The sequence below is a fragment of the Ursus arctos genome, unplaced genomic scaffold, assembly GCF_023065955.2.
Source record: "Ursus arctos isolate Adak ecotype North America unplaced genomic scaffold, UrsArc2.0 scaffold_16, whole genome shotgun sequence".
Lineage (NCBI taxonomy): Eukaryota > Metazoa > Chordata > Mammalia > Carnivora > Ursidae > Ursus > Ursus arctos.
Window position 1 is genome coordinate 54,266,912 of NW_026622830.1, and position 22,888 is coordinate 54,289,799.

General features: G+C 57.2%; 3 protein-coding genes across 3 annotated transcripts in view; 1 reads left to right on the plus strand and 2 right to left on the minus strand.

The window, feature by feature from the left end:
* LOC125281939 (dual oxidase 1-like) overlaps positions 1–9,110 on the plus strand; it is a 383,795-nt gene extending 374,685 nt beyond the window's left edge. Inside the window, 9 exon segments of the mRNA XM_057313042.1 lie at positions 1,026–1,153; positions 4,983–5,059; positions 5,061–5,134; positions 5,563–5,795; positions 6,040–6,198; positions 7,251–7,406; positions 7,651–7,702; positions 7,705–7,766; positions 8,407–9,110. Coding sequence (XP_057169025.1) covers positions 1,026–1,153; positions 4,983–5,059; positions 5,061–5,134; positions 5,563–5,795; positions 6,040–6,198; positions 7,251–7,406; positions 7,651–7,702; positions 7,705–7,766; positions 8,407–8,529 — 1,064 coding nt within the window. The 3' untranslated portion in view covers positions 8,530–9,110.
* Positions 9,111–10,793: 1,683 nt separating this feature from the next.
* LOC125281940 (ral guanine nucleotide dissociation stimulator-like) overlaps positions 10,794–22,888 on the minus strand; it is a 50,020-nt gene continuing 37,925 nt past the window's right edge. The window contains exons 16-22 of the mRNA XM_057312877.1: positions 20,621–20,762; positions 18,238–18,444; positions 16,517–16,657; positions 15,154–15,325; positions 14,891–15,010; positions 13,544–13,656; positions 10,794–11,444 (exon numbers count right to left, since the gene is read on the minus strand). The gene's annotated coding sequence lies outside the window, so the exon portion shown is untranslated. The remainder of the gene's footprint in view (positions 11,445–13,543; positions 13,657–14,890; positions 15,011–15,153; positions 15,326–16,516; positions 16,658–18,237; positions 18,445–20,620; positions 20,763–22,888) is intronic.
* On the minus strand, positions 11,258–15,347 carry LOC130541849 (SH2 domain-containing adapter protein F-like). Its single transcript, XM_057313043.1, has 3 exons — positions 15,154–15,347; positions 14,891–15,010; positions 11,258–11,444 (listed from the first exon to the last, which is right to left on the minus strand). Exons 1-3 carry the CDS (start codon positions 15,345–15,347, stop codon positions 11,258–11,260), a joined length of 501 nt encoding a protein of 166 aa, XP_057169026.1.

Consider the following 22,888-nt stretch of genomic DNA (forward strand, 5'->3'; position numbering starts at 1 on the left):
CTTGACCGGGACTGTTGAGGGACGTATTCCTTACTCCCCATAATCACCCATTTTAGAGCTATTAGCTGTGAATCTGTTCAAAAGCTTTTTGAACCTATTTATATTTTCAGTCTGTTTCCTCCTTAGCATAGTACATTTTCTACGCTCCTCTCCGTGAAACACAGCATTTTTTTTAATCCTAAAACAACCTGCTCTGAACTTCAGAGTGCTTGCTAATTCTTGCGCACTGGGATTTAGTGGATAAGGCTGTGTTGAGGCCCTCCTCTCTGTTCAGGCCTTTACAGGCTTTGGTTAGAGCCCTTCTTAACCTCTGCTTTTCCAGACTACAGGGCTCTAATCTTCTTAATTTCTGCCTCCCTCCTCCTCGATCACTTGAGGGGCCGTTCTCTGGCCCCACACTCCCGTCCTGAACCTAGTACTGCTCTCTCGTGTACCCCAGGCCTGGGATCTCCTGTGAGAGGAGGGTCCTCCCGCCAACCCTGGGCTGAACCCAGGGGGCTCGGGTGGTCGCACTTCCTCACTAATGGCGCCACTGCTCATGCTGTGGGAGCCAAGTCGGGGGCTAGGGGGACGTAGACCGAGTCTTGACTCCGTGGGGGCAGGGCCTGCAATGTCCAAAGTCCGACCCAGGGGGCCCAGAGCAGGTGCCCCGCACGTTCAGTCCGTCAGCACCGGTGTAGACGAGGCCCACAGGGGGCGAGCCCTACAGAAGGCGCTAGGATCCCGTGCTGAACCAGCAGCCTGGTCCCTGTTCTTGTGGGCCTGACAGTCAGGGAAGTGACAGACAAAAAACGAATGACACCGGTCCTTGAAAAAGAACAATCGGGACAAGGTGTTGGAGGGATGAGCAGAGTCTGTTGAAATAAAAGGCACTTGTGATCAGTGGTGTGGGGAGAGAAGAACAGAGGAGAAGCCTGGGCTTCCATGGCCCCCACCCAGAGCAGTGAAGTGGAATGGGACCCTGACCCACGGCAGCCCCAGCACAGCCCCGCTCCTCCGCCCCTCACCCCACGTTCATTTTGCAGGCCTCACGGGGGTGCTGCTGCTCCTGGTCCTGGCCATCGTGTATGTCTTCGCCTCCCACCACTTCCGGCGCCGCAGCTTCCGGGGCTTCTGGCTGACCCACCACCTCTACGTCCTGCTCTCCGGGCTGGTGAGGGCTGTCGGGGTCTTGGCAGGATGATCCCAGGGAGGCCATGAGGGCTGAGACATCCGTTCTCCGTCCCCTCAGTCATTTCAGGAATCCCCTCCACTTCTCACATCACAGCTGGAGAGGATAGTGTAGGCCTGTCAAGCAGATGGACCCCGGGCTGCAGCGCTTGGAAGATGGGTGCCCGGCATGGGGCTGGCAGTAGCAGCCCTATCAGGCTGGTCGCTTCCTTGCAGACACCCCCGCATCATTTCTGCCCAGCCGGTCATTCCCCAGTTCCGGTGGCTGGTGTGAGCTCCAGGGTTGACCGCCCACTTTCAAGGGAGCAGCACACTTTTTTTTTTTTTTAGAGAAGTCTATCTTAATTCTGTTCTGCCACTTTTGTTCTGATCCTGTTTCCTGGGGTGTCTGCACCCCACTCAGCAAAGTGCCACTTGTAGAGTCAACGAGCTTGCTCAAAACGTCCTCACTTGGACTGTTGATGAGATGGATTTTTAAGAGTCTACCTGTTCCCTTTCCTTCTCCTTAAGCTCCTGCCTCCCTTCCTTCACATTCCCTCCCTTCCCTCGTCCTCCTGTTCCCTTTACCTTCCCTGGGTTTGCCGTCAGGTGCGCCAGCTAGTTAGTTCCAGAGGGACTCTGATCTGTGCTTGGCCTGCCTTCCTCATGGATACAGGCGGTTCCCTAAAGAGCACCCGAGGGTCCTGCTGAGAAGCTAAACTAAGTCCCAAGGCCCCAGCGTCCCCACCAACGATACTTGCCCGTCAGCATTCAGAAGCGCAGAGCCCAGATGGTTGCCATCTGTCACCTGGCTCCAGGCAGAATTGCACACAGTCCTGAAACAGAGGGCGAGTCCATCATGGCCTGGGTCAAGCTGGCACCTGTGGGATGCCCTGCGTCCTCCAGGTGCAGTTCTGTCCTCAGTGATCAGACGGTCTGTTTCCATGTTGCTGAGGCTCAGCACTTCACGGTTCTGAAGAGGACTACCCGACCTCGGCTTAGGTCATTTCCTAGAACTGATGTTTGTTTCCAGAGAAATCTCTGTCTTCTTTGGAAGCTGAGGCTGATTTATCCCTCCCTACCCACCCCTGCTAGGGGGGAGCCCTAGCTCCCCGGTTACTGTTTCTGTTAGGGGTGGAGATGATGTTCTTGTTCCTGGTGAAAAAGCAGCTGAGCTCAATGGGAGACCCGGAAGAGTGGCCACACTGGCTCCCTGAGACCAAGACCCCTTCCTGACTTATCCCTGGGTTTGGGGGATCCCTGGGGTTCAGAGCCTCCCTTCCTGCCAGCAGGGAAGTCAGCAGCTCAGAAAGGTGCAGGACCCTCTGCTGGGCAACCCAACCCTGGCCGCTAGGGACAGTCTCACCTGGGGGATATCAGGGCCAAAACACCCGCCTCCTCCCCATTTACCCTTGGTGTGTCCGCTTGACTTGGGGCAGAAAGAGAAGCGACAAGTAAAGGACCCAGTGTGGAGCCGGCCCTGCAGAAGGCTGTCCGGGCTCCCGACCCAGGCAGAAGCGGGCAGGGCGGGCACAGCGGAAGCTGAGCTGGCGGCAGCCCCCCAGCTCCTCAGCCAACCGTGGGTCTGCAGCAGTTCTGTGGTTTAAAAGTAGAGCCAACACCAAATGGGACGTATAAACAGAGCAGTATGAGGCCACCCAGACGTCGTTCTCAGCCTGGTTAGATGCTCAGAAAGCCTTGGGGTGGGGGTGGGCTCCATAATGAAAGAGGAACCTGGGGGGACCGGAGCCAGTTCAGAGAAGAGCCCAGAGAGGTTTAAGTTAGTCCTGTGGGCAAAGGAACATGAAGCTGGGGAAAGGCAGAGCGGACTGAGGAGCCAGAGTTCAGTGTAACAGTTATCTGTGGAAGGGTCTAGTACACAGTTGTTCGGTGCTACGTACTAGTTTGGGGGAGGAGGGGGAGACTCGAAGCTCTGCCCTGGAGAACTTAGGATTTGGGGTAGAGATAAGTGCCGTGCACTTGCCGTGATCAGAATGAGCAGACAATACAGGATTCATGCTGAGCTGAGGGCTGCAAACAGTGATTTCTAGCAGCTCGCTGAAGGGAGTTTCATTCGGGCCAAACTGGTTAGGGAAGACTTTGGGGAGAAGATGGGACTGGAGCCAAGACTTAAGGAGAGGTAAGCTAAGATCCGACAGGGCAGAGTGCAATCCGAAGAGCATTCCAGGTAGAAGAAAGGGCACGAGCACGGGTGCAGAGGTGGAAATGAGGATAGTGTATTCAGGGCGCAAAGGCCTGGCTGTGGATGGCCCCAGGGTATTAGGTGGTGGCAGGACCCGTGCGGCTGCGGGGGCGGCCGAGGGGCCATGCCACACGGGACAGCATAGACTGAGGAGCGCAGAGAGTGAGAAAATCAGGTTTGGGCAACATGCAGGATCAGGGCTGGGAGAAGGAACAGAGAGCCAGTGGAGGAGATGGAAAGCGAGTGGCCCCAGAGACGCAGCAGACGAGGCAAGGAGCAGGCGGTTGCTAGTGCCACAGACGGCCAGCCCTGGGAGCAAATGAAAGGAGACCTTCATGGGATGGGTGAGCCCCCAGTGAGCAGGTCCTGAGAAGAGGTGGAGGCAGGAGCCAGACTGACCAGACTTAGGAACAAGCAAATGGGAAGTATGGGGGCAAATCATGTCTGACCATGTTAGACCAGCTTGTTGGGGAAAGGACCAGAGCTAAACAAGTATTCAGTTATTTCATGGAAATACAATTCCATGGAAAACAATTACGTCAGTTATTTAATGGAAAAGGGGGCCTGGTTGTGTGTTTTTAGTCTCCAAAGGGAGAGGGTAAATTGGAGGAACTCCTTTTACTAACTCAGCAGTTATTGAGTGCCTGCTGTGTGCCAGGCGGCAACGGCTAAGAGCTGAGAGTACGGTGGCAAAAACAAAAGACACACACACACTCCGGTGGGGAGCATGTCAATGAATGAAGAAGCAACGTGAGTGTGGGGGATGACAAGTGCTGACGGGAAGTAACTGGGAGATATGCCAGAGGACCCAGGGAAGGCCTAAGGAGGGGGTGTTTCTGCTGAGCCCTGACAAATGAGATAGAGGGGGGCGCCTGGGGGGCTCAGTTAGCTAAGCCTCTGCCTTCGGCTCAGGTCATGATCCACCCCTGGGTCCTGGGATCGAGCCCCACATCAGGCTCTCCGCTCAGCGGGGAGTCTGCTCTTCCCTCTCCCTCTGTTCCTCCCCATTGCTCACGCTCACGCTCTTGGTCTCTTTCAAATAAATTTTTAAAAAATGAGACAGAGGTAGCCAGGGCAAGAAGCAGGGAGGGGGCATTCCTGGGAGAGGGAGCAGTGGGTGCCCAGGGCCTGAAGCAGAAAGGACTTGCCGTGTTTGAAGAACAGGGAGGCGGAAACGCTGGCAGGCAGAGGCCAGAGCATCTCGAGGCCTTGTGGTATAATGGGAAGTCCACTAAGGCCGGTTACACTGCGACGGCGTGATAAAATGAACTTCAGAAAGTCGCAGTGGCTGCCTTGAAGACAATGGGTCACGGTGGGGCAACCCCCTAGAAGACGAGCTGGGAGGCTACTGCAGGAGACCAGGCGAGAGTCAAGGTGGCTGGTTCAGGATGGTGCCAGGAAGGCGCAAATAGTCTCACTCATCGTGGACGATCTGCAGGATGGGCTTGGGGTTGGGAGTGGTTAGATTTGGGGACCTGGAGGGAGCGTGGTACACGGAGAGGTGGGGACGGAGGGTGCCCGTGGGGGTGGGCTGGGGTGGGTGGAGGGTGCAAGGGGCTAAGGCCCGAGTCGGCCACAGACACTGTTGTGGGTGTGACTTGGTCTGAGCTGAATTCTTCACTCTATCCAGCTCATTGTCCACGGCAGCTTCGGCCTGCCCCAGCTGCCCCGTTTCCACATCTTCTTCCCGGTCCCGGCACTCATCTATGGGGGACAAGCTGGTGAGCCTGAGCCTGAAGAAGGTGGAGATCAGCGTGGAGAAGGCCGAGCTGCTGCCTTCAGGCACCAGGCCTGCAGGCTGTCAGGGACCAGCTGGGTAGTGCTGAGAAAGCCCACAGGGCAGGGGCAGAGCCTGGACCTTGCAATCCGCTGGTCTGGTCCAGTGGAGTTGGCAGGGGCCTTGAGGCGGCAGCGATGAGGGAGCTAGCAAGCAAAGCTCTTGGCCGGGGGACCCGAGCCTCTCTCACAACAGAGGGAGGAGGAGCCCGGGCCAGGTTGCTCCTTTCCCTGCTGACCACCAGCACCAGCGCTGCATTGCCCCTCCGCAGGGTGGACATGGCCAGAGGGGAGTAATGCCTTCTGATGGGGAGAGGCCTTGGCATATTCCAGAAGGAGAGCTGAGGCTGCGGGGGCGGGGGGGGGGATCTTTCTGGAGGCCACAGGGTTGCTGGGTCCTGGATAGCAGCCTCCTGCCCACTTCCTTTCCTCAGGAGTGACCCACCTGCAGCTCCAGCGGCCCCAAGGCTTTGAGTACAAGTCGGGACAGTGGGTGCGGATCGCCTGCTTGGCTCTGGGGACCACTGAGTACCACCCCTTCACGCTGACTTCTGCACCCGATGAGGACACGCTCAGCCTGCACATCCGGGCAGCAGGGCCCTGGACCACTCGGCTCAGGGAGATCTACTCACCTCCAACGGGAGGTGGCTGTGCCAGATACCCGAAGGTGACCAGACATAGACCGGATGAGCTACCCGCCCCCACATCCCCTTAGCAGGCCTTGGCCCCGCAGCCCCGGGCTGCCCACTGTGTTCCTCCCCTCCCATCCAGAGACTGGCCATTCCAGGTAATGCTGCGGCACCCCCTCTCTCCTCACTCCATAAACATACCTGCCTTCCCTGCCTCCCATTTCTAGCTTCAGAGCTATTGTGGTGGCGGAGCTTAACTCAGACCCACTCCTTCTCCTGCAGCTGTACCTTGATGGACCATTTGGAGAGGGCCACCAGGAATGGCATAAGTTTGAGGTCTCAGTGCTGGTGGGAGGGGGCGTTGGAGTCACCCCCTTTGCCTCCATCCTCAAAGACCTGGTCTTCAAATCATCAGTCAGCTGCCAAGTGTTCTGTAAGAAGGTGAGTGCCCTCTCCTCCTTCTGACCCCTGGCCCCTGCTCCCTATCACTGTGTCCGTCTCTGCCTGTCTCTCCTGCCTCTGTTCTTGGCCTGACCCCAGAGGGGTCTGATATCCTCGGACCCTAAAGAACAGAGTTGGAGAGGGGTAAAGAAACCCAGTCTGTCGTACAGAGGAGGCCAGCCCCTGCAGGGAGCCTTGTCAGGTTGGGAGAAGGAAGGGAACACTTGGGGTGGGGCAGTGAAACCGGCTCTGCTTTCAAGAGGAAGAAGAGGGGAGGTGCCGAGGCAGGGCTGGTGGGCTGGGTTAGTTGCAGGAACACAGCCCAGGCCCTCAGGCCCCCTCTATCCCGGGTCCCTTCACCCCAGCCCGGACCTGGTAGCAGGCCCCTGCTTGTCTCTCTGGGCCTGGCAGGTGAGTCGGGGGCACAGGAACGCAGCAGGCAGAGGCCAAGCCCACGTACTGTCGGCATTCAGAGGGTGACAGGCAGCTCCCCCGCTCCTCTGTCCATGCCGGCTCTGCCTCTGCTTCTTAACCCACACGGCCCCACTTCAGCCTCTTCAGAAGCGGGAGGTCGGTCCCTCTATGGCAGCTTCTATCCTCCGGCTCTCTCTTTGAGCCCATTCCCATCTGCCCCGGGCAGCCAGCTGGGTCTTCCCTCAGGCTGTTCTGTGACATGCCCCTTAGTGGAACCCTATCCCTCTGGGCTGGGGTTGGTTGGGAGCCCAGCAGCCTGTGGAGGGCCCGTTGCAGGGAGTGGACCGGCAGGCTCTGTGTGAAAAAGCCGCTTCCCACCCCATCGGACCTTCAGCTCACTTGACAAGTGTCCTTTTTCATCACCCCAGGTTATCACTCCCTTCTCTCTCTCCATGCCTGGGGTAACTCCATCTCCCGCCCAGAGCCTGGCCCTGGGGCCCCCCACAACACTCCATTCCCCAGAGTGTCTGGGGAGAGGCACAAGCTGACGGAGACCGGCAGAGTTCTATTGCTGTGGGGATCCCTGGGATATAGGGAGCCTGAGCTTAGCCAGGTCCTGAACTCCCCTGTGTCCCCAGATCTACTTCATCTGGGTGACGAGAACCCAGCGGCAGTTTGAGCGGATGGCTGACATCATCCGAGAGGTGGAGGAGAATGACCGTCAGGACCTGGTGTCCGTGCACACCTACGTCACCCAGCTGGCTGAGAAGTTTGACCTCAGGACCACCATGCTGGTGGGTCAGGGACGGCCAGGCGGGGCGACTAGGTGGGTCGATGGGTTGGCTGGGTGAGGCTCAGATGGCCAGGGCAGGTGGGCGGACAGCCAGGTTCAGACGGCAGGAGGCACAGAGATGGTAGTCCCGATTTTCAGCCTCCAGCTCCCTCCCCACCCCATTCTCTGTCTCCTGGGCTGCAGGCTGGCTTGGGCTAGGCACGGACCCTGACTGTCCTTGGCCTGACCTGCCACTGTGCCCCCAGTACCTCTGTGAGCGGCACTTCCAGAAGGTGCTGAACCGGAGTCTGTTCACATCATGCACTTTGGCCGCCCCCCCTTCGAGCCCTTCTTCAAGTCCCTGCAGGAGGTCCACCCGCAGGTCAGTCCACCCCATATCAAGGTTCTCCTGGCCTTTATCACCTGAGGTCTAAGCAAACCTCCCAACCCAGCTCCAGGAGGGAAGGAACTGCTGATAAGAACTCATCACCCAAGAGATAAGTGGGGAGAATGGAATGGAAAAACAGTAGCGGTCACTCTGAGGGGCTCAGGGGGGAAGCAGCAACAGGGACTCGCCACTTCTAAAGCCATGGTGCCTGTCCAGAAGGAACAGCTCAGTTCATCCTTATGATAAACTCAAAGCTATTCTTACCATGAATACTGAGCCAGCCCTCACCCGAGACGCTGATCTTTACCAGGAACACTGGGCTAGCCACTGCTCTGGTAAATAATGGCCTAGCCCTCAATGACACAGTAAGCTAGCCTTTAACCTGAACGCTGATTAACCCAGCCCCTGTCAGAAACACTGATCCTTTACCCCAAATGCCTTGGAGAGAGGGGAGGGCGGACCCACACAAAGCAAGTCTACCAAAGCTGAGCTAGACGCACACACCGAGCCAGCCCTCACCACACAGGGTGTGAAGCGAACCTTTATCAGAAACATGGAAGGAGTCCCCACCAAGGACTCTTGCCTGTCTTTCCATGAACACTGAGCTAGGCTTCACGTTTCCTTCCCCTAACAGGTCCGGAAGATTGGGGTGTTTAGCTGTGGCCCCCCTGGCATGACCAAGAATGTGGAAAAGGACTGTCAGCTCATCAACGAGCAGGACCGGACTCACTCCTCCGACCATTATGAGAACTTCTAGGCCTCCTGGCCAGGCCAGGAGCTCTTCCCATTGCCCAGCTGAGCAGAGGTTTGGGCCCACACCTCGCTCTATATTTCCTATTTCTGACTCTCTGCCTCCTTCCCATTCCTACCTCTCATCCCTGGTCCAGGTGGCCATGGTCAGTCACCCCATACGGGTTCAGAGACCCCCAAGTGCAGACTGTCTCAGCTTGGAGAAGCGGGGGGCACTGTCTAGGAAACGGAGCCTGGGAGGTAGGAGAGCTCTTGTTACTTTGGGGCAAAGTGACACCTCTTCTTCCAAACTAAGAAAAAGCCTCAAAAGACTGGAGCTGAAAAGCCGTGTGTATGTGCACTAGGGGGCTGTGGGCCTAAGGACGGAGTGGGAGCACAGATGCTGGCATCTTGGAACTCCTCCCCCAAAGCCTCCCCCTCCTCTAGGCTCCCCACTGTCAAAAGGGCTGGCAAATGCCTTGGGGTGGGCTAGAGGCTGGGCCCACAGAGAGAAATCTACAGGAACCCCCTCAGCATCCTAGCCTAACAGCACAACTGATTTCTCCCCAGTTTTTAAACATGTGCTGTAGTCAGAATCTGGCCCAATATCTATGTCGTGCTCCTCAGGCCTTGTCTCCTCTTCCCACTGCAATAGTCTCCTTTACAAACAAACCACTTTTCTGCCCTCTGGTTTTCTTTATTCTGCCCCAGGATGGGGGTGGGCGCTGGCAAAGGAAGCTACTAACCAGCCAACTCACCCAGGCTGCTGCAGACAGTGTTCTGAACCTGCCAGCATCTACCGAATAAAGGAACCAGCCCAAGGCCGAGGGCTTTAGCTGGAGACCCCTTTCCCAGCTCAGGGGCACCCTTCCTGACCCAGGCCTCTCAGGGTGGCTCGTGTGGGGCTTCTCAAGCCTGACCAGGAAGGGCAGAGAGAGAAGGGATGGGAGTTCTGGAGAAGGTGGGCAGGGCACAAAGTGCGGGTGTGCGTGGCAGGACAGAGCAGGAGCCAGAGTTGGCCTGGCTGGCTCCAGGACCTCTGAGCAACAGCAGTGGACCACCCGTGCCTCCATGGGTCTTCCAGGTAAAGAGATGAAAGCACAAGGAGACAGATGAGCACATCACCTGAACACTCAGCCTGTTTTCTCATCTGGAAAGTGACTCATACCCTCCAAGGTATAGGGCAACCCTCTGAGGGAATTTCTAAAGCAGGGCCCAATTTCAAGTGAGCCTCTCGATTGTCCTCACCGAATTCTTACATTTGTCAGGTCACATATCCTCGATTTCGATGAAATAGCCGGGGATTAGAAAATCCGAACTCCCATGATTGACACTGCTCAGGTTCTGTAAAGAGGCCCTGGGACTGCGCTCCCAGAGCAGCGGATGTTTGTTCAGCCCCGCGGGGAGCCCCGTGGGGGCAGGAGGGCGGGCCTGGAGTGGGTCGACGGCAGTTGGGACCTGCGGCGCAGGGGGTATGCCCAGGGGGCCGGGCGCACAGGCCTCGGCCGGTCCAGCCCTGGGTGCGGTGGGGCGTCTCCAGGGCCGGTCCGGTGTGGCCGGGCGCCCGCGACCCGCGGTTAGAGGCACGACCAGCAGGGGGCAGGCGCGGAGCGCCCCGCCAGGCTCGGCCGCGAGCCCGAAGCCCCGGCCGACGGGAGATCCGGGCCCAGACCTGCGGGCTGCACGTCTCCAGGGGGCGGACTCACGGTCGGGGGATGGGGGAGGCGCGGCAGGCCCCGCTTCCCCTGGGAAGAAAACGCGGTCGGCGCGCCAGCTTTCCCGCGTGTGCGGATGCGCGGCTTCCGCGTGGCAGGGCCGCCCGCCCCCCTCGCCTGGCGCGCTGCCTCTTCGTCTCTCGGCGGCTCCCCTCCTCCCAGACGCACGGCTGTTGGCAGGAAATTGGACGCGCTCGGGGGAGCGGCCGTCGTCGGCGCGGCGGGGAGGGGGCGCCGCGCGGCCGGTCGGCTCCGGGTGCCCCCAGCCCGGCGGGAGCGGAGGGGGATGTTTTGACATCTCGTCTAGGGAAGCAAAGTGCTTTTCACTGCTGGCTTGGGTCGCTCCAGAGCTGATTTATGAACAGAATCTGCGCTCGCTTCGCCGCTCCCTCCCCCGGCAGCCCGGGGGGGGGGGGGGCGGCGCTGGGGGCGCGGACGCGGCTGGGCCTGGCAGGACTGGGTTTATTTCTTGCATCTGGCCGGGAGCTGGGGCAGCCCGGGGACTGCGCAAGTTCCCTCCGGCCCGAGCCCTTCCCCTCCTCTCTCCACCCCCGAGGCCATCTCCGTCCTGGGGGGGGGGGGGGGGTGTCTGCCTTCCCCAATCCCCGCACCAGACTCTGAACAGAGCCCGCCGGTGGTTTAGGGGTGGAGGCGGAGAGATGGCCAGGGCGCCCCGCACTGACCCAGGGGGAAGGCTGCCGTGGGGAAGGGGATCCCCGCCTGTGCCCTGGGGGCGGAAGCGGCGGGGAGCTGCGGATCTTAAACTCCTCCAGAGACCAGCGGCTCTGAAGCCCCCTTCATCCAGGGGCTATCCTCTCTCCCCAGGGATTCCTCTGTCCTCGCTCCAGACAACCTTTTACTCCGAGGCCCCAGAAGGCCTTCCCGTTTAGAATAAATTAAGGAATCTGCAGGTCCCACTCGATCTCTGGGAGAGGGGAAGAAAGACTTGACAGAACATGTCCCTGGGAAGGGCCAGCGCCCTCAGCCAGGGGATGGGCGCAGGCCTGGGTCCAGCTTTGTCACAGTGCCCGGGCCTCACATCTACAGAGTCCGAATGGCCACAGGATAGAGCAGGGACATGTGCTCGGCCCCCTTAATGGGCAGCTTGCGGCTGGTGTAGTGGTGCACGATTTCAGGGACGCTGCTGAAGGGTGGGCTGTTCTGGCCCAGCACGTACTTGTGTTCCTTGGTCCGGGACAGCTTCATGTGCATGAAGCCCTGACTGCTCCTGGGAAGAGGAGAGGAGACCCTGGTGAGTAGGGGCCCTCTCCAGTCCCCCTGCCCTCCCCCACGCCCGCAGCAAATGTGGCTGTTCTGAGCCAGCTGTGTGGGGAGGTGACTAGGGAAGGTGGAGGTCAGTCCAGAAAACAGAGAGGAGGCAGAGGGGATTTTGTGAGTAGGTAACCCTAGGCGTTGGCTTTGTGGTGAGGGCCCTGGGTGTGCCAAGAATGTGTGTGTAGTGAGTGTACAGGGCGTGTGCAGGTGGAAACTGGAGCGACCACCCTCCCTGCCCCAGACCCTGGGACCCGAGCACTGGTGCCCTCCAACCTGTGTGGCCAAAGCTGGTCTACCCTCTCCATCTCTGAGCTGTGGGGGATGACACCGGTGGGGGCTCCTAGTGACGCATGTGGAGACACAAACATCCTTGGCAGGACCGTGTGTGGACAGATGTGACAACCGAGCGAATCTTGGTTGAGGCTCTCTCTTGCAGAAACCAGGGGAGGGGGTGAGCTAGCTGCTCTGGAAGCCCACCCCAAATCCGGGGAGGCTCAACCGCCTTGTCCTGGGGATATCCCTTTACCCTCCTGCTAACTGGGCCTTGGGCCAAGCCCCCAGCTCCTCTGTCCCTGCAGCCTGGGATGCCATCACCGGTGAGGCTGTAACTCCATTCCCTCCCTCAGAGAGAAAGGCTCCACTGCCTCTCCCAGCTCCCTGACACGATCCAGGAAATCCACATCAGTGCCTGGCCCTGCCCTCAAGACAAGGACCCTGCTGCTCAGAGCTCTGGCCGGCTCCCAGCTGTCCGGGCACCCTGTCTTAGAGAGAAAGCATGGGGGTGGGGCCCGAGCAAGAACAGTGTCTGCCCAAGCTACCAGGCCTGGTCCACAGCAAGGAGGAAGCAGTGTTTGGGGGAGCCCTGAAGCCTGAATACTTGTCTCTCGGGGCCAGAGCCTACCTGGGGACAAGTGCAGGGCTCAGAAACTAGTATGGGAGGTAGGACCGGTGAGGGGGGCCCTCATATGAGGTGAGGCTGACAAACCTCATTTCCCTCCCCTGCCTGCGTACAAAGAGGCTTCTGACGGGACCCATTTCACTGGGCCCACAAGTGAAGATGGAGAGTGGATGACTGAAGAGAGGAAAGGGATGACAGGAAAAAAACAGTCCTTTATCACCCATGCTTCCAATTCCTTCTCCCTGCCCCAGGATACTGTGCCCTAAAGCCTGCTGGGGGCCCCAGGCTGGGTGTATGTGTGTATGGGCGGGGGTGGGGGGATGGGGGGGCATCCTTCTTCTGTAGGCCCGAGATAATGGCTGAGGCTGACAGTGACCACGCAGGCCCTGGGGAAGGGAGCTAAGGGCCTGAGGAAAATGTGCAGTCCCTGGGGGTGGTAGAGAGGGGAGGCAGTGAGTAGTCCCCCTCCCCTGTCTGCCCTATGCCATGGCCCAGGCCCAAAGCTGTGGGCAGCAGCTTGGGCCTTGCTTTCCCTCTCCCTCTCACAGTTTGGAGAAAACCCCCTAACCACAATCCACTTGGGATAATCACCTCTCCCCAAAACTACATTATATCTTCTCCTTGAGGGACAGATCTGGCCAAAAAGGGCAATAAAGTGGCAACAAGCCTCCATCTGGATAACTGACCTCCTGGGATAAAGTCCCAAGCAGAGTCATTGCCCAACCCTCAGGAGTCTGGGTGGGACTAGCTGGGCGGTAGGGCCAGAGCTGACATGGCTTCTGGAGGAAGCTGTTTAATCACCAGTGAAAGCCCTTCCATTACAGAGAGCAGAGAAACCTTAATTGTATTTCAGAGAAGCCATTTATATGCAAGCGAGGCTCTGGTGGACAGCTGCTGGTGGGGCTGGATCAGCCTGGGCCGAAGCAGCACCCAGGCCTGCCTCCCCTTTTACTCCCCAGGATAAGGCTGAGCCCCGCCCTGCTCCTTTCACAGAGCCAGACCCTTGCCGTCTCAGCCTTGGACTGTTCCAGACTTGAGGACTGGTGGAGCGATGCAATGGAATAGTGCGGTTCTTGTAGTCCGACTGAACTGAACTGGGTCCAAATCCTGCTTTTGGCACTTTGTTACCTGGTGGCCTTGAGCAAGTCACATACCTCTTTGTATTTCTTTCTGTCTATAAGAAAGAGATTCATCTTCCAGGTCGGCAGTTGGTTTGGAGACGGTGTATACACGGCTCAGCACACAGTAGGTGCTCTGTGACTCTTAACTGTTAAAGCAACACACATTCCTAGGGTTATATCAGATTTTTGACAGATGAACTTTTCCTAAATGCTCCTTTGATTTTATGACAATTGCAGAGTATGAGAGCTGCAAGAAACCTAAGAGGTACCCATCAATGCATTTTGCAAAGGGAGAAACCAAGGCCCAGAGAGGTTCCATGATTTGCCTGGGGTCACAAAGCTAGTTTTATGAAACCCAAGAATAAAATTCAGGTTGTTTGACTCTAGACTGGCATTTTCCCATTATCTTTTAGTTGAAGTTCAATAATTATCCTCAAATGTCTGTTTAATAGTCCCACATTGCTGTATATTGCATTTGTTTGAAGTGGGGGTATACCTGTATTCTAATGCCCCTGAGAAATGTGGTAGGAGGTGGTACAGATGTCCCAGGAGTGATGGGGGCGATGCGAATGAACCCACCATCTGACAGGCTGCCATGTGGGGGGCAGGCTCTATCGGGCAGGACTCCTGGATACCGAGGGGAGGGCTGGCCATTCTGGTAGGAGGCCAGTACCTCTCTGTGTCTATCTACTCCCTAGGAGGAAGGCTGATGGGAAGGGAGCGCCCTGCCTCCCCCATCTTCCTGGATCCTTTAAAACTCAGTTATCAGCCACTAGCGCCCGGTCCTCCTGCCCACTTCTTCAGAGTGAACGATAGCTTTGTGTCCACTGCTCCACCCTCCTCCCAGGATCCAGCCTCCGCCTCCCCCTGCAGAGCCCCTCAGGCAAAGTTCCTATCTCCTTGCCGGTGCTTCAAGAACATCTGGACTGCCATTAGTAAAGATGAAGGTGATAATTTATTTAGCACTTAGCACCATGTTAAGTGCCTCCCATATATTATTTCATTGGATCCTTCCCTATAAGGTAGATATTATTATTCCCCTACTTTATAAGTAAGAAAACTGAGGCCCAGAGAGGTTCAGGGGGCCCCAGGGCACACAGCTGGTAAGTGACATAAACTTTGGAGCTGGACACTGTAGCTTGACTGTTTCCTCTAACGGACTCTGAGCTCCTTGAGGTCAGGGGAGGAGCCTCAGACTGCTCCAGGTCCCTAGGGCCCAGAGTCAGCAAAAGTTCCTGGGGATGGACTTCTCCCCAGCTTGGCTGGGCATGGGGGGAAGGTTGGAGTCTTCTCCTGTCCTGCTGGTTGTCTTCCCATGGATCCTCCTTGGTGCCATCCTCACAAGCTCATCCTGCCTACCGCAGGCCCACCCCGACTCACTTGAGGGACAGGGAGAAATCGTTCTTGCTGGTCTCGCTGTCGCACACCAGGTAGCTGGCCTCTTTGCACGTCCGGAGCACGTTCTCGGCATCTGTTCCACTGATGGCCCCGTGGTACCAGCTGAGGACAAGAGAGAGGAAGGGGGCATCTCTGCTGGGTCCCTCGCCGTCCTGGCCCACCCATTCTGGGTGTCCCCTGCAGGCAAGCCAGTGGCAGGAGGGGAAGGGAGGGGAGAGAGTCCCCAGCTGGACACAGACACTCACACCTGGTTTTCCAGAGGCAATGTTGGGTCTGTCCACTCCCCAAGGGGGCTGCTGGGCTCCACGTTTAGGGGCTTGGCTGACTTGGGGTTCCCTGCAGAGAGTCGGGGAGGTAGCCGCCCCTTCTCCTCCCGGCCAGGTGACAGGCAGCTCTTCTCAGATCCTTCAAACTGGGCTGTGGGGAATATACCAGTCATAGACTCTGAGGACCCTAGAGATAGAGCCCTATAGAATAACCAGGGCTCCACCATTTTCTGCCAAAAGGGGTCAAAGGAATGTTCTGGAAGGGTGGGACATGCTCCTGGGCTTGACTGGCTGTGGGGGTGGGGCGCAGCCCTCCTAGGCCACACCGCGCCTACCAGTCCCTACGCTGTGGGAGGAGAGGGGAGAGAAGCAACATGAGAAACCACTTAAACTTCTCCCTCTGGAGCAGCTGCCTGCCTTCCCCTGTTCCATTCCCCCTCCGGGAGGCTTCAGCACCGATAATATCATTTCTTTCGCCTCCTCAGAGTTCATGACCGTTCTCCATATCACCCTGCCAAGCCATTCTGTCGAAGTGACTTATGCATTTGAGAACAATTATCCGATTCCCCTTGGTGCCATCCTGACAGGCTCATCCTGCCCCAAGCCGCCGCCGGCCCGCCCCTCCCCCGCCCCCAGGGTTGCTGCCCACAGGCTCCCCGCCCCCACCGGAGACACCCAGCTGAGGCGGCTCTGCCCTCCCAGACCAGGGCAGGCCCACCACTGAGCCAGCACGAGGGAGGAAGCCAGTGGGTCACATGAGCACAGGCACCCACGGACAGGCGATGGAGACCCTCCTTCATCCTGCATTTACAAAGTAGCCCTCACACTCAGGCACAAATGTACAAACAGGCATTCACAAGCACTTGGCTGCCCGTTCTGTACCAAACTGACAGAGATGAAGTGTTCGGTGCTTCCTTTCTCCTCATTTGGGCTTTTTCTCTCCTTGTAGCACTTTCAGGACCTTCCTGCCTCTCAGTCACCAGATGCAAGGACCAGACCCGCCCCTTGCCCGAAGGGGTCAGACACTTCCTATGCTAGCATCACCCCCACCTCAAGAGTTACTTGCATTGCCAAAGGATTGGGTCAGGCAAAATACTCACAAAGAAGTGAATGTAAAATAGTGGATTTCTGTGGCATGGTAGGCAAGATATTTAGAAAGAGACTCCTTTAGAAGACACCTTCCCCACACCTTTGGGAGGAAGGAGGAATGTGTATTTTGTCCCTTCTTTCTTCCTCCAGGTTCTCCAAACCCTACCCCACTTCAGCTCTGCCAACCCAAGCCCACAGGGCCTGAGGCGTGAGAGGACACGTCACCCTGGCCAGAAGCTCCCACAGGACCCACCGCTGCCGTCCTCCAGGCTGGGCTCAGGGAGGGGTGAGGCTGGACCGGAGATGTCCCTGTCCCCGTCAGGCAGGGAGCAGCTTCTGTCCAGCTGTCCCACCGGCAGAGGCCAAGGTAGGTCTTTGATGACCTTAATGTCAACTGGAGCCAGTAGCAGCAGGGAGAAGAGACACAGACAGGGACAGAGACAGAGAGAGAGACAGAGAGAGGCAGAGGTTGAGACACCAAAACCCAGAGCCAGGACACAGAATAGCCTAGAAAGGAGGAGGGTCAGAGCAGAGGCAGGGACGGGTTCTGAGGGGGGAGCAGGACTCTCGGAGGGTTGGATGGAGCCACAGTGATCACACCAGGCTGCGTAGTCGAAGGGGGGAGGCACAGGTAGCAAATAGCCGGAGGCAGAGTCTTGCCCTGCCAGCCGTGTGGGTCCCCTTCACTTGAACCCTCATAAGCCTCCAGGGCCCAAAAGGACCAGGAAAGGAGGAAACGAGGGACAACGAGCTGCCCTCGCCTCCCAGCACCACACCCAGGTTCCCACAGCCTCCTGGCACCCTCAGACTTGCCGCCCTTCCTCCTTTTCCCCACGGCCTGGGAAGCCATGGGCAGTGAGACGGACAGCCCAGCTCCAGGCTGTCATGAATACTCCGATGTGGGGGCAGATGTTTTATTGAAATTTACCCCCCACGCCCTCAATCCCGAGCCCTGACAATTAAGAGAGGGATGCCACTGGCGGCTGCAGGGCTGCTAACGAGGTTTCCTAATGACGAGCATAGATTTCCCCATTAAGCAATCCAAACAGTATTGATTCTCCAAGGAGACTTCTGGAGATAAACGGTCCCACTCAATGGTGCATGCTTTACCGGAAACAAATCAGAAACCTGTGGTTTCCTAGTCTGGCTGCCAGGGAGGGGAGGACAGGGCAGAGAGCTGAGTCCGGCTCCAGGATGAGCCCCGTGCCCAAGGAGGGGTGGGGGGCCCTGGGAGTGGGGGTGAAGTCGAATGGTATTTACATCCTTTATGTTCTCACCGAATCAAGAACCCAGGAGCTAAAGCACTCTCCAGGCTCTCCAGGCTGCAGCAGCACCCACTCAGACCACCAACACACACCTTCCCAGGTGGGACTCCAGGCCTGGGATAGGCGCTGGGGTGCTTGGTACAGGAGAAACCTAACCCTCATTCAACAAAGGGCATTTCTCACAGCCTCCCTCTCCCCACCAGTTCCTGCTCCGAATCCCCCCCCCGGGGCACAGGCGTCCCTGGTCTGGCACAGTCTGCTACTGGGAGACACAGCTCTGTGATTCAGGGCTGGGTTCTCGAAAGGTTATACACATAGCCGTTTTCCTTGTCTGGGGTGTTCAATGCCTTCTTTTGTTAAATGTAAGTATTTAACATATGTCACAAGTTTTATCATTTTGTTTGGAATTTCTTTATTTTAAAATAAGCCCTGTCTCCCAAAAGACGGAAGTGGCCTAAGCCTCTTGGCCTCTGAGAGGTGGTGATGCAGGGAGACCCTTCATCCTCCTGTGCCCGTTCCCTGACCCTGCACACAGTGCCGCGCCCACACTGCCCAATTCACCAATCTCTGTGATGCCCTCAACCGTGCTTCCCTGGAGCCCAGCTGCTGGGCCTCCCCCAACCCCCGGGGTCCACTCCTTCCCTTCCCCTGGGCCTGGAGAGCTGTTTAGAGGCCCCAGCAGGCCCACCCTCCCCAGCCAGGGGCTTACCTGTAAAGGCTTTGGAAATCTGCTCCTTCTTCCACTCCCAGGGCTGGTCATACTCCTCAGGGGGCCTCTCGCCATCCTCTGGCAGCCCGGACTCCCGGGGCTAGGGGGCCCCCTCACCCTCTGGGGTGGTCCCCTCCTCCTCTGGCTCATAGGGCGTGTCATATAGAGGCAGGGGCTGAGCTGCCGTCTCCTTGGAGCTCCGGATCTCTGCCAGGGCAAGGTGGCGGGGAGGTGTGAGAGCATCCCTGGCTGCCCTCCTCAGCTCCTCTGGCAGCGCCCTCAGCAACACACCAAGCCTCCTTCAGAAGAGATGCCACTGGCTTTGGGGGCCCAATGGCCGGACATCTGGGGTCCCTTGCCCTTAAAACACCTCTGGGGTTCCAAAAGCATGGGATCCAATGGAGGCCGGGGCAGAGAAGCACCAGAGTGAAAGACAGAAAGAGATCCTTAGGTGGCCAGCAAGGGCTTAGGAAATGAGGCTTACACGTTTTGGAAACGGAGGCAGGGTCCTCTCCTAATCCACCTCCTTTTGGCTACACAGCTCCAGTTCTTCCTTTGCATCCCAAGCAGTATCACTTGACAATCAGAAAATCCTTCTTCGTTGCCCAGATACTCCTGATCACTCCCTCCTTGAAACTGTCCCCTCTGACGAGTCATTTTCGTGGTTGTCCTCTCCCATCACCCTTGGACTCTTCCCCTGGCCCCTCTCGGTCTCTGTTCCCCAGAACCAGGTCTTAATTCGCCCACATCCTTGCCCAGTCTCATGGCACCCTATACACTTCCGGTTACCTTCAAGATCTTTCACTTTAATGTTTCAAACTTGCCACTTTCCCCAGAAGTTCTTCTAGTCAGTTCTGTGATTCCCTTTTTGGGATCGTTGACCCCAGTGAAAATCAAATAAAAGCTATGGGGCTACTCCCCAGAAAAATGTGCAAATTTCCATATACAATTCCAGGGCATTCATGGGCCTCCAAGGGGTACACACCCCTCTGATCTAAATAGGGCAGTCTCCCTCCCACTTTCTCCTTCTCCGTCCACTACACTGCTCTCGTCGGTCCTGGCCCCCGTTCAGCGTCTAAATTCCACCTGTTCACCACCAGTACCCGATGACTCTTACCCTCGTCTCTCCACGTCTAGATTACTACTAGGGTGAACCTCCACTCTCCCGGCTCACGTTTCCACGAGCTCCGTGGAAGAACACTCCTGACCGCTCTCTGGCCCCCACCCCTCTCCCAAGGAGGGAGAGCAGCTTATCTGATCACCCGTAGATGCTCGCTCTCTTTCTCAGCTCTGCCTTCTGGCTCTTTCTTCTCCTGGCCCCCGTGAGAGGGCTTACAGCTGTGCCTCATGGCCCAAGCCCGAGTGGGCAAGTTTAACTCTGTGAAGTATTAAGCAGCCCATTGTGGGAGACACAGCTAAGTCATGTTCTCCAATCTATTTTATCAGTAATAAAACTGACATTCTTGTCTTCATCAGTCTGTTACCTTGATTTGACTTCTCAATGATCTCCAAGCTCAGGAGGGGAAGAAAGCCATGTTAATTATTGCTCCCTTAAAGCCTCAGCAATTTCCACAACTGCTAACTCATCTTTCTGATGCCCAGTTCTTCTGGTCTGTTCTGTACACCGCAGCCTCAATAATCCCCTTAAAATGCCATATTTATCCTGTTTCTGTCTTGTTTGAGAATTCATATTAGTTTCCCTCCTCTTCTGGAGCAAGTCCAAATGCCTCGTTCCAGCCTTTGAGGCCCTTCACTGCCCCTGTGGCCCCTCTCATCTTGGCTCCTCAGTATGCCCAACACTAAAACTACCCCTGAGCAAACCTTCCTTTCATCCTGCCTTGGACTGACTCACCCCTGTCCTCCTCTCGGATCACCCCCATTCACTCTTTCCCTGGATCCTCTCTTGACCTCTGCTCTGCTCCCCAAGACCAGGTCTTATTCGTTGCTGTCTGCCCCCGCTCCTTGACAGGCTTGCCCTTCTCAAGCCATGTGGTTCCAATTGCCATAAAGATGTTTCACTCTGACATCACATCATCTCAAGTTCACCACCTTCCCTAAAGTTAGTGATTCTCTTTTTGGGTTCCATGACTCCCGGTCCAACCACTGTCCTGCCCTTCCTGACTGTCCTCACTCTATCTGCCTGACCTTTGGTGGCCTTCTCTACCACCTCACATCTCAGGCACCACAGGTCATCGCTCCTTCTCCAAGACGACTCTCTTGAAGGCAGTGGCCAAGGACCCAAGGGGGTCCACGGTGGACCCATGGTCTCCAAGGACCCAGTAAAGGGATCATGGAACCACTCTTAGTCTTGTGGGTCCCAGAGCCTGTTGTGCAAATACCCAGGCTTCAGAGAGCATTCCCCTAGCCTGACTCCATCACGCACCAGCCATCATCTTTTGGGCCTCATAGGGCTCCATGTAGCCATCATTTTCAGGGACCTTCTCTGGGGCTCCTGAAGCTCCTGCTGGGCCTTCGCCAGTCTCCTGAACATCAAATGGGTCCGCGTAGTCTTCGAGGATTGCCAACTGTGGGAAGACAGTGAGGAGAGCAGGCTTCAGACATCTGAGAGACAGCTCTGCTTCTCCCCAGGTGCTTTGTCCATGGGAGCGAGTCCTGGAGAGAATGTCTTAGACCCAGAGCCCGAGGTATCCAAGGGCAGGCTCTGAGCTTGGATGGGGACAAGCTCTGGGTCTTCCTCTGCAGAGTCCCCTACTAGGCTGCCAGCAGAGTGGCAGATCTACCTTTTCTGTCACTTTTGTGCCTCTGGGCCATCCCGTAGGTTAAATGGCCAGGATGAAGCTCCGAGCATTAAGGCCTGCCTCAGTCCGGGTCTAGGCAGGGCAATAGAGGTGTTTAACACCAGATGGTTCAACAGAAGGAATTAATTCAGAGAGCCAGTTACAAAGGTGTTGGAGGAATTCAAAGAACAAGTAGGGAATAGCAGGCAGCTCAGAGATTAACTCGGTCCATGCCCACAAGTTCAATCCCAGATGCTGAACAAAGAAAAATTTGCGGACCAGCGAGAAAAGAAAAGCCAACTACTCACTTTATGGCACAGTTCTGCTGGTTTATCCTGAGAACATTCATCAGCATGTCATATGTGTATTATTATATTCATTTTAAGGAAACGGAGGCTCAGGGCAGGTAGGGAACAACGTGCCCAAGACCGTTCCACGGAAGTGGAGGAACCCAATTGGAACTTGTGTCCTTTGTGCAATATTATGCTGCCAACCTGCCCCCAGTGGGGATCTTGGCCGTTCTGGGAGAGAGACCACCTTAGGACAGCCCTGAAGAAAGCCAGGGTTTGGGCTCTGCTGAAATCCCCTGGTTCCTGGAGGACAAGAACGGGAAAGGCGTAGCCTTGACCCTCCACATCCCACACTGCCCCTTTCTCCCTCACAAGTGGTTCATGACCAACCCTCCGTCCCTGCTCCAGTCAAGGCAGAGCGAACTCTAAGCCACACGCCCTGAGGAAGAGCTCAAGGTGCTCAGGGCGGGGTGCAGCTGAGGACAATAGAGCTTTTCTCCAAGCTGGGCACAGGCTTCTCGAAGGGGGGAGGCTGAGGTGGAGACAGAGCCCAGCCCACCCAGGGCTGCCAGCACCTCGGGGGAAGCACCGCACACTGAGTTGACAGGCATTGACAGGAGGTGGCTCCGGGGCCTGCGGCATGAGGAGGGGTCACTCCTGCCTCTTCTCCATCCTTGGTGGAGGCTTTGGGTCTGGGCCAGATCAGGATTGTGGGAGCCAATTGAGCAGGGAGGCTATGGGGACTGATTGCCTGCCCACCACAGAGACTCCTCCTGCATGTTTTTTTTTTTTTAAAGATTTTATTTATTTATTCGACAGAGATAGAGACAGCCAGCGAGAGAGGGAACACAAGCAGGGGGAGTGGGAGAGGAAGAAGCAGGCTCATAGCGGAGGAGCCTGACGTGGGGCTCGATCCCATAACGCCGGGATCACGCCCTGAGCCGAAGGCAGACGCTTAACCGCTATGCCACCCAGGCGCCCCTCCTGCATGTTTTTTGAGCCCCCCGCCGCCTGTGCTGGGCCTGGGAGGGGTCACAGGGATGGGGGGCACTGAGTCCCGGGAAGCTGCTCAGTGAGAAGTGCCTGGCCCAAGCCCCAGTCCCCCCAACTCTACAGAGCCCCCCCTCCCCCAGCCCTTCCCTGACCAAGCCAGTGCCCTTCCCACTGGAGTCCTGGGCTGGACTTGAGCTGTGACCCCTCCCAGGCCCAGCACGGGCCTCCCTGGGGCTAGCCCACGGTGCCTGTAGGCAACCAGGCAGCAGCTCTGTGGGCAGCTCAATGGCTCCTCTGTTCCATCCCTGACTCCACACCCTGCTCCAGGAAACCCTAGCCCCCCGCCCTAGGCGGGTCACCCAGAGGAGCCACCCACGGGGCCGGGAATCCGGAGCAGAAGCAGAAACACCTGCTGGAAGGTTGGCAAGAAGGGCACCCACCCTGGGCACATAGGATCCCTGTCAGAGGCCAGGGCTGCCTTCCCAGTGGTTTCCAGGTCACGTGAGGAGGTGAAACTGCTCTGTGGGGGAAAGCTGCTTCTGCAGGCTTCTGACACCTTTGCTCTACCCTGACTTATTTTGTTGATGGGACCTTTACCTGACCGCTGTACTCACTGTGGTATACCACATC

Coding starts and splice junctions, on each gene's coding strand:
- LOC130541849 (XM_057313043.1), bottom strand. CDS start 15,347: ATGACTGGTATATTCCCCACAGCCCAGTTTGAAGGATCTGAGAAGAGC. Junction 15,011..15,153: donor TTGCCTCTGGAAAACCAGGT/GTGAGTGTCTGT, acceptor TCTTGTCCTCAG/CTGGTACCACGGGGCCATCA. Junction 11,445..14,890: donor GATTTCTCCCTGTCCCTCAA/GTGAGTCGGGGT, acceptor TCCTCTTCCCAG/GAGCAGTCAGGGCTTCATGC.